Source organism: Apteryx rowi, unplaced genomic scaffold (assembly GCF_003343035.1).
Source record: "Apteryx rowi isolate R43461 unplaced genomic scaffold, aptRow1 scaffold_132, whole genome shotgun sequence".
Taxonomy (NCBI): domain Eukaryota; kingdom Metazoa; phylum Chordata; class Aves; order Apterygiformes; family Apterygidae; genus Apteryx; species Apteryx rowi.
The window spans coordinates 559,131-569,110 of record NW_020447553.1 but is presented as its reverse complement, the minus strand read 5'-3'; the positions used below and the strand labels follow the sequence as shown (position 1 = coordinate 569,110).

At 62.3% G+C, this 9,980-nt stretch overlaps 1 protein-coding gene across 1 annotated transcript; it reads right to left on the bottom strand.

The window, feature by feature from the left end:
• Positions 1–2,530: 2,530 nt before the first annotated feature.
• FGD2 (FYVE, RhoGEF and PH domain containing 2) lies at positions 2,531–9,980 on the bottom strand. The gene is made up of 16 exons (XM_026056661.1): positions 9,778–9,980; position 9,158; positions 9,008–9,088; positions 8,335–8,483; positions 7,764–7,920; positions 7,491–7,629; positions 6,881–6,939; positions 6,323–6,466; positions 5,815–5,907; positions 5,404–5,483; positions 5,295–5,325; positions 4,964–5,056; positions 4,568–4,693; positions 4,208–4,354; positions 3,258–3,401; positions 2,531–3,169 (listed from the first exon to the last, which is right to left on the bottom strand). The coding sequence occupies exons 1-16, from the start codon at positions 9,963–9,965 to the stop codon at positions 2,939–2,941; spliced, it is 1,863 nt and encodes a 620-aa protein (XP_025912446.1). The 5' UTR covers positions 9,966–9,980; the 3' UTR covers positions 2,531–2,938.

Sequence of the window (9,980 nt, the reverse complement as noted above, 5' to 3'; positions counted from 1 at the left end):
CTGCCCCCCCGAACACGCGCCGCCGGGAAACCCCTCCCGCCCGGCGCCTCGCACGACCCGGCTCCCCGGCGCACGAAACGCCCTTTGCGAGCGGCGCGCAGGGGCCCTAACGCAGGAGGGGATGGGGACGACCAGACGCCGGGGTGAGGGGCGATGCACCGGCCTATGTATTATTTAAGGTGCCGGGTGCAAGCGGGGCAGGGACCCCCCCCGCCCCCCGCCGGCTGCAGGGGCTCTGCGGCAGGGCCAGGGCACGTGGGGGGGGGGGCCCTTGGGGACCCGCGGTGCAGGAGTGACCCCCAGGCCCCTATGGGGCAGAGGCGCCTATAGGGCAGGGTGTGGTGGGAAGGACCCTTCTCCGGCGCGGCGCCCAGCAAGGCGCCTGCAGAGCCCCACGCCTATAGAGCAGGAGCCCCCCCCCCCTTGCACAGAGCCAGCCCCTATAGAGCCCAGCCACTCTATAGGGGCCACKACAGAGCACGAGCTGCTGCCCCCAGAAATACAGTCGGCGGGAGAGCAGACCCTATGGAGCAAGAACCCCCCGTCCCCTATAGCAGCCACGCAGTCCCCTATAGCAGTTGCCCAGAGAGCCCGGCGATTCGAGAGCAAGAGAACACGCCGGAGAAAGGAGCCCCTATAGGGCTCAGCCCCTATAGAGCTACCCTGTTTGGTGCAGAAGCCCCCTATAGCGCCTGACCCTATAGAGCAAGAGCCCCCATCCCGCGGAGCAGCCGCGAGAGCCAGCACGGAGCAAAGCCCCAGCCGGTCCCGCTGCTGCCCCACACCTGGGGTTTTGGGGGGGGGGACTGGCCCTGGGGACCAGCTGGGATGCAGGGGGGGGGGGATTGCACTGCAGAGACCCCCCCCCCAGGCTGCATTTCCCACTTGCCGGCCACCCCCGCGTCGCCTGCCTTCGCCCCGTGCCGGAGGCGCAGGGGGGATCCCGCACCCCACGGTGGGATGGGACGAGCTCTGCACCGAGCCCAGCGCCTTCGCTCGGGTTTTCTCAATGACGGCGGCCCCCCCCTCACCCCCCCGGCGCGGCCGCGGCGCGCGTGCGGGTTTCACAACGTATTTTGGTCAGTGCTTACAAGAAGAGGCCCGGGGGAGGGCCGCGCCGAGGGGGAATTCCAGTAAATGGCCTCCGGGCCTTCCTCATTCTCGAGAATAGGAAACGGCGCGACCTCGCCGCGGGGTTTCGCTTGCTGCCCCGGCAGGCGAGAGGCCGACGGGCTCCGCTTGAGCCGCCGCGGGGACGCAGCCCTCCTCCCGCTCTGGGGGGCTGGACACGAAGGACGCAGGTACAAACCGAGCCCCCGTTTTTTTCCCCAACCCCATGCATTTGCCAAAACGGTGCGTTTGCTGCATCTTGGGTGCAAAACGCTCCTTTTTCCCAGGAAAAAAAAAAAAACAAAACCATGGGGGAAACACAAAGTGCCAGGTGAGGTAGGTCTCTCCCTGCATCACTGTCTCCATCCCGGCGCAGCCGCTTGCCCCCCCCCGGCTGCCCCTTTCCCCCGGCTGCCGGCGACCTTGCCCGGCTCGGGGCGAGCTGCAAGCGCCGGCGGGCGGAAAGCGCTGGGAACGGGGTGGGCAAAAGCTGCTAAAAATAGCAGCCAAGGTGCCCTCTGCCCCAGAAGCAATTTCTCGCTCGGTAAACAGGAAATCTATTCTTAGGCCCATTCATGAGCTGCGGGCCGGTGGCGGCGGCAGCGCGGCGCTCCGGGCTCGTTTCGTTCCTCCCCGGCACGCGGGTCGCGCCAGGAGGCCACCGCTGCGCAGATGCTCCAGCCCCGCGGGCTTCCCCCTTGCCAGCGCTTTCCCCCTCCGGCAGCATCCTCCCCCTCTCCATTTTGAGCCTCCCCATCTCCCCCTTTGCCGCTTCTGAGCTTGCCAGAGGCTCAAATTTTGCCTGGGCAACGTTTTTGGGGGAGCTACGGAGGACGTGGACGGAGCGACCTGGAGCTGCAGCGCAGGGGTGAAGGGACCAGAGGTGTCCGCTGCGCTGCTGACGTAGAGGGGAACCCGCCGCGTCTCCCCGGCATCGCTGCCCTGCTCCAGCGTGGCGCTACCACGTGTGCCGGCCCGGCCGGGGCACCTTGGACCCAGCCTTGTCCCAGAGCTCCTCTCCCCAGGGAACGGGTGATCGAGAGAGGTGTAAGGGCTCTGGTGGGCAGGATGGGGGTCCGGGGAAAGCCTGGGATGGGGCAGGAGCGCAGCCTGGCACGGGGACGCAGGCCGGGGGGTCCCTTCGCTCCGTGGGATGCAGCAGTGGGTGGAGGCCAGGAGCAGCGATGGGGCTGGGAAAGGGGCGACCTCCATCCGTAACCAGAGCCCCCGGAGTGGGAGCAGGGCGAGCTGCAAGGTGGTGCCAGACCAGGGCTGGTTACGGTTATAAGGCGACGCCGGGGCTCAGCCCCTGGTGACAACACCGCAGGCCGCTCCGGAAACCCCCCCAAAAAGACTCCTTGGTCTGCACAGGGGGTTTGCAGGGGGGATTTATTCCACAGATGCTTTCACAAACCTGGGCATCCTGCACCATACTCGGAGGAAGGCTGAGGCGTTGCTGCCCTCGGGCGGCAGCTGGTGACACGGCACAGCGGGCAAGGGCCCCGCCGGCTGCAGGGGTGCAGGTTCCCTGCACCCTAAATCTCCCGGCTCTCCCCCCACCTTCCCGCTCGGGTACCTCCATCGTCTCCATCCAGGGTCCAGCTCCCCACTGCAGAGCGCGAGAAGGGAGGGGAAGGGGGATTGGGGTCGTCCGGAYGGCAGCAAACGCGCCTCCGCCTCGCCCCTTTTGCAACAGGGAAAATCAAAGCGTGGAGAGATCGGAGGATCTGTCCAAAGCCAGGCGGCAAGTGAGGGAGAGCAGGGAGGAGGTTCGACCCGCACGGCAGCACTGCGGGGCAGCCCCAGAGGCGGCCACGGCCTGCGGGGCTCATTCTGCTTCATCGAAGGAGTCCGCGTCCTCGTCCTCCTCCGGGTGGGTGATCCCCGCGGCGGAGCGTGCCATGGCCCTCATCCAGCGCCGCTTCAGCTCCTCCGTGTCGGCCACGAAGGTGTAGACCTGCCGGGACTGCACCAGCTGGAAGAGGTGGCGAGAGTCGCCCTGGGGCAGGTCCCTCACCTGGTAGCCCAGCAGCGGGATGGAGGTGTGAGCTCGGACGTCCTGCCGGGAGAACGGAGACAGCGGGTGGGACACCGGGGGACAGGCACGCYGGGCAGCCCCTTGTGGACGGAGCCGTGGCCGGCCTTACCTGGGGGGCCGCGTAGATGTAGAGCACGAGGGGGTCATCCCGCGGGATCACGAACCAGCCCCGCGTGCCTCCCTTGCTGTTCTTGTCCAGCAGCTGCAGGGAACTGCAGAGCAAACTCCTGCCCGATATCTCTGCTGCTTCCTTCTGCCGAGACACCAGCAAACAAACCCCTAAACAACCAGGCATGGGGCGAGGCAGAAAAGGGATTGATCGAAGGGCCATTTCCCAGGAAACTCCCTRCTCCTGGATTTCCCAGAAGTTAGGTGGGGAGCTGCAGAAGACAGAGGAGACATCTTCATCCTTTTTGGGGTACAGGATAAAAATGGTGTGCTGGGAAAGGCTTGCTGGGGTCACTGTTGGGCAGTTAAACAAGTGCTTTGGTGCAGGCTGCAGCCTCCCACCATCCCTGCAGGCACCCGTGGTTTTGCTTTGGCCTGTGCGCATGGACTCGTGCGGATGCTGAGGTCCGCGCAGGGCTCTCCAGGGAGGCTTGTGGGCTCAGGCCCTGGTCCGGCATGGTCCTGAGCCACCACCTCGGCACCCCCTGCTCTGCCCGGTGTCACGTAGCCTCAGGGAYTCCTGCTGCGTCTTGGGAAACTGAGGCTGGGAGAGATTTTTGAGTTGCCACAAAACACCCCAAACCAGGGGCAGGGGAGGGCCAGTTCTGGCTGTGGGGGGCCTGCTGCGATCCTGCAGTGGYGGGACCCCAGATACCAGGGTCCCAAGGCTCAGGGAGGGTTGGGAGAGRGTTTAGCATGTCCACCAGCCCCACAAGTGCAGAGACCCTCTCTGACTGCTGCAGAAGCTACTCCAGCCCCTGCCTTCAGTTGCCAGCAGGCAGGAGCAAGGCAGGGCAGTGACAGAGGGGCTGGGGACTGGGGTGGGCAACAGAGCTCGGAGACAGAGGGACAGAGGATGAGGGAGGACAGGCAGAGAGCGGCAAAGCTCACCTCCAGGATGCCTTTGTGCTTCCCCTCCCGGTCCTCGTGCACCACGTGGCCCGTCAGGAAGATGTAACACTCCTGGCACACGCGGTTCAGGCGGTTTCCATCGTACTGCAGCTCGGCCTTGTAGTCGGAGCAGCGAGCGCACACCACCTACGGACCCCAGACACGGACACTGGTGGGACTGGGGCAGGGCTGGGGGACCCCAGGGACAGCTCCATCCCCACAGGAGCAGAAATGGAGAGCTGAGGGCCAGAAGCAGCCCTGAGCTCTGGGCAAGGATACARGGCATAGGAGGGCTGTGTTCCTGCCCCAGCTGCCACCCGAGCAGGCCAGGAGGGAGCACTGGGGGACAGGGTCACTCACGTATCCACAAGCCCGACAGTGGTGTCTCCGGCGCACGATGGCATTGAAGGGGTCCTTGCAGCGCATGCACATGGTCACCAGGTTGTCCCGCACCCACTGCGGGGCTCGACGGCCCAGTTCCTCCGTCTGGAGGTGGGAGACGGCATCGCTGGGGCAGGGGCTGGTGCTGGCTAGCCTCGGTGCAGTGGCCGTGCTCATGCCCCACTCAGCCTCCCTGGCTCCTCTGCTCTCATCCTTCCCTTCCCCAGCCCTTCTCTTCCCAAGCCTCCCCCCACTAGCTCCGTAGGGCTGTCTAGCTYGGGAAACTGAAGCACAGCAAGGTGAGCACTCCCTGTGCTTCAGTGCAGGGGGATGCTGGAGTCAGGCAAGGCACGGGGAGGGCAGGAGAAGGGCTACCTTCAGTGCAGAAGGTCCCATCTCTGGCCCGTGCACAGCTGTCTTGAAGCTCTCACTGCTCTTCTCCTTCCTGTTGATGGCRTCCTGGAAGGCCTAGAGGGGAAAGCGGGGTTGGAGGGATGGCTGGGGAGGTAGTGTCAGCCACAAGCTGCGGACATGAGAGTCCTTAAATGMGAGGTCCTAGTGGGGGGCTGCAGCTGGCTTGGGAGCCGGAGCGGCATCCCTGGACACACCAGCATTTGACACATGTCCTGTGGTGGGGGTTCAGCCTGGGCCRGGACCCAGGCGTTCATCTGGGATGGGCGAGACTTCTCCCAGTACTCAGCCATACCTCGATCCAGGAGTTCATCTCCTCCCTGGACCTGGATGCAAAAGAGGAGATRGATGAGCCGGTGTCCCTCCTCCCTGAGGAACTGCAGGACCGTCGCCCTTCCCCTTACCTGGCCTGCAGCTCCAGCGTCCGCTGCTTGCCTGAGACCAGAAAGGTGTGAGGAAACTGCGTGTCATTCAGCTCCCGCACCTGAGAGAGGGACCAAAGAAGGGATGGGGAAGCGCTGAATCCACATCCAGCACGCTGGGACCTTCCTCTGTAATGGGGGGACAGGGATTTCCCTTGGGCACAAGCCCTTCAGCCCCTCAAATACTACGTGCACAAGGTGGCACTGCAACCTCACTGGATCAGGCCGTATCAGCCAGACCTGCACATCCATAAAGTCACCCCAGGCTCCAGCTCCTCCCTCCGCGTTCCCCGGAGGTGCTGGGCAGCAGCCACAGAGCTGGCTACACTTTGTGGGGAGCCTCTGAAACCATGTCCCGGGGCACCAGCTGCAAGGGCAAGGCGCCTGTCTGACCTTTATGCCGTCCACGTCRATGCGGAGGTGGACCTGGAACTCGGCGCCCACCTGGATGACCTTGGGCACGCAGTACAGCAGCATGTTGTTGAACTGGGTGGCAGGAGAAGAGGGTCAGTCTGGGCCCAGCAACCTGCCTTTTGCCTGCTCAGGGTTGGGGGTTGCCAGGGCATCTGGGGTCCTTCACCCTCTTYGGACTGATCCAATTCTTGGGAATGATCTGGCCCCAAAAGTGACTATTTCTGTCTCAGCCCCCTCCCGCCCTGCAGAGGCAAAGTCCTCTGGGAGGGTGACATCCCTAAAGGGCTGCCATGCCTAGGGCATCAGCAGTGTCCCAACCACGTCCTTTACAGGGTGCCTGCACCAGGGGTTCAAACCCTCCCAGCTCTGCATTCACCCTCTCCAAGCGGAGACGTCCCAGCAGCAGTCCTGGCACCTCCAGCCAGGCCGTGCTGCCCCTCTCCCCATCCGCCCTCCCTGCCCCTTCCCAGTGCATCCCGGCTCCCACCAGGAACAGGTACTTTTCCGATGTGTTGTTGCGGGAGGAGATTTTTAGGACCGGCCCCTCCTTGATCAGCTCATTGGAGGGATCCACAATGTCGTCCTCAAGGCCCAGTCTCTGATAGACCTCCCAGAGGTTCTGCAGCCGTTCCTGGGGGAGGCAGGGGGACACTGCAGTGACCTGCTTCTGGGGGAATCTGAGCATTTTCTGGTCCCCTCGCCTCCGGGTAAGGTGTTGGAAGGCACTGACTGCTCACCAGCATCTTTGGCTGGAGGTGGCAGTGCAGGGAATTGAGGAGGATGGTGATGCAGGGGACAGAGTGGGACAACAGTGCCAGGGACAGAACGGAGACTCGCTGGAGCAGCTGGAAGCTGGGCTGGGAGGGGCAGTGGGGAGGAACAAGAGCCACAGAAGGGTGCCAGGGCCACGGTCAGGCTTCTCCATCACCCCAGACAGGGGGTTACAGCTCAGCCACAACCTCGGCACACCTGCGTCCCCGCCATCCCCACCTCCCAGGCCAGCTGCTTGGACTGATCTTTGAGAGCAGCTGGAACAGGCACTCACCATCTCAGCGATAGCTGCATTTGAGTGCTTGGCCACCATGAAAATCATTTCCAGGGCCTCTGCAATGAGAAGAGAAAGGGAGGAGAGTTAACCACTTGCTGTGGAGTGAGTAGGAGACACTCCTTGGTCTCTCCCAGCCTGGGGAGCCGCATGTCGCTGGCTGCTGCTGCCCTCCCCTGGACACAACCTGAATGGCCCTGAACGTTGCACAGGCGTCTGGATCCGGCTGGATTGCGCAGCACAGACCAGTCTTGGGGGGGACGGACAGGCTGGTCATTTATCACTCTCATCCTAACAGGACTGGGCACTGCCGTTACCTGTAGAGGTCTGATACATCTCCCGGTCACTGCAGATCTCCCCGAGGGATGCTTGGCAGGGACCATCCTTGTCCTGAAACACTACCCACTTTCCTCACTCACCTCCACACACCCCAAACGGGCAGAATAATCCCTCCCTGTTAGAAAAGGGCAAGACTGAGAGGTTTATCCAGCAGCACAGGTTGACTGGGGAGAGAACCCAGGTGTCCTGACACCTATGTACCACCTCAAGGGTTGTCATTTCCCCTACAAACCCACCCTTCTGCTCCCAACCAGGGGGAGAGCCAGCTTACTCTCCGCGTCGGCCCTGTCTGGGGACTCGGGTGGCAGTTTTCGGACGTAGTCTTTCAGGAGGAGTTCGTAGCGTGGGATTCTCTGCACAGGTTCCAGCATGTGGTGCTGCAGCGTTAGGTTAGCGCAGACCTTCCTCTTCTGGGGAGAGACACCCGTGCGCAGAGAGAGACACAGTGACCATGCTGGCTCCCACCTCCCCAGCCCTGCTTCCCCCTTGCAGGGAGACCCTGGGGAGAAGCGCTGAGGTCCCCCACCTCGCCGTGGCCCATCACCTGGATGTCGGCAATGAGCTCCTGGAAGGGTGGCGATTTCTCCGACCAGACGGTGATGAGCTCCACGGCCTTGTCAAAGTTCTTCACGTATTCGCCGTACATCTTGAGGAACGGTGCAAGCTTCTGGATCACGTCCCCAATCCGCGGATTGGAACTCCTGTGGGAGGAGATTGCAGACAAGCGCCTTCCTCAGCCAAGTGGGGAAGATGGACAGTGAGGGATAAAGCAAAGGGGCAGCCCGGGCACGGTGGAGGACAGAGGTTTACCACTGTGACCATACACCATCCTGCTCTCCAAAACAGGCACACGCCCAGCTTGCAGCCAGCCTAGGCGATTGCACCTGACAGCCTGGGAGCACCCCTGAGTCACCTGAGGTGTCGTTCCCCTTTTCAGGAATACCCTGATCTGGGCTGGGGTGTTTTAAGGAAGTACTTTCTAGCACAAAGACATCTCTCTGGTCCCATTAGGAGCTCTCTGAGCTCTCTGGTCCCATTAGGACACCAAATTCACCACTGCTCCCTCATTCTGGGAAAGAAACCCGGGTGTCCTGCCCTTGCCTCCTCCAACTCACCAATCCTCCATGCGCTTCTGCAGCTCTGGCAGGAAGAACTTGGCGTGGAACTGGTAGATGGAGGAGATGTTGGAGAAGATCATTTTCACCACCTCCTCCGGGACTATCTTCCCATTTTTGGCTTCTTTCATCAGCTCCGTATAGAACACCTGGAAGAAAGGAGGGGTGAACAAGAGGGTCAGGAAGGGGCTCAGGGGCCTGTCCCCTCCGAGACTGGCACATTGCTCAGTGGAGAGGACCAACTCCAGGCAGGAGGGAAATCCCAGGCTCTGAGAGAGAAGCAGGAGTAAAACATAAAATGGGCTTTGCTGGGAAGTGGACAAAGGTGCTCCTTGGAAGTGTGGGACACGGGACAGGCAAAGGCCAGACCCATTCTCTGGCCCTGAGGACCATTGGCCCCGCATGGCTCTCATCCGTATGGCTTCATGCTCTCCAAAACCTCCAGGGAAGAATCCCTAGTGTGTGCACACCCTGAACTGTGCCCAGGCACGGCTACAGGATCCCAGCCCCGCCAAGGAGCACAGGACAATTAATGAGTGTGAACCCCTGCCTGGCCCTGCCTAGTTTATCTGCGTAGGCCCAGTCCAAGGGGTGCCTGAGCTGTGCTGATGGTGGATGGCAACAGGGCTATCACCTCCCAGGCCTGCGTGGGCCACTCTGCTCCCCAGCTGACCTGGTCGAGAAGGTGGAGGCGGCCAACATAAGCCTGTTCTGTCTCCAGCAGCTCCAGAGCAATTTTCTTTTCCTCTGGGTCCTGTGGAGGGAGAAGGGTTCACAATCTTGCAGGCAGCAACACGAGGGGTCCCCGCCAGCTTGAGGGGACTCTGTGCCTCAGTGTTCACAGACCGTAGTCCACCATCACCCCAGACCTCACTCCGAGCAAGGGCAAAGGACAGATCTCAACAAGGCGTACAGCAAAACTGAGGGTGAAAAGGAAGGTGTCTCAGGGCCACGGGGAAGCCTGGCTCATGTTCTCCTGGGTGACCCCTTTCTCTGTGCCTTTTTTCCCCTCGGCAACACAGGGCTAGCTATCCCAAGGAGTGGGGTAGGGTGGGACGGGTTAACCCCATGATCTGCGATCCCGCCAAGGCCTCTGAATGCAGAGTCCTGCGGAAACATGTCTGCAGTTGGCAAAGTGTGGGACAGCCCTGGGGATGCCTTGCAACGGTCCTGACTGGGCCCATTTAAGCATCTGACCCCCACAGCGTAGTTATATCAGAGCTGGAAGAGACAAGCCCTGTTTGGATCTCTCTGCCCATGGGGAACTCATGCCCATGGCACCTGGGAAGTGGCTACTTTTCCATCTCCATGCGCTCCAGCCCTCGCAGGGGCAAAGCCACTTCTCAGAGCCAGCAGAGACCTCAGCTCCGATCCAGCCCACGCGACTCCCTGCCTGAGCGTGGGCACCAGCCAACCTGGCTTGTGCTGCCTCTAGAGCTTAACTTGCCGCCTGGCTCGAGGCCTGAGTCCTGCTGTCTCCTCCAGTTGTCCTCACTGATCTTGCGCTGGAAAGAGCGGAGGCATTTGAAGCTGAGCCTCCGCTGACCCTGCTGCTCCTCCTGCCCTGCTGCCAAGGAAGGCTGTTTCTCCTCCTCCTCGCTCCCTCGCTCTGCTTGGAGTATGCTGGCCATCTGGCAGAGTCTCTG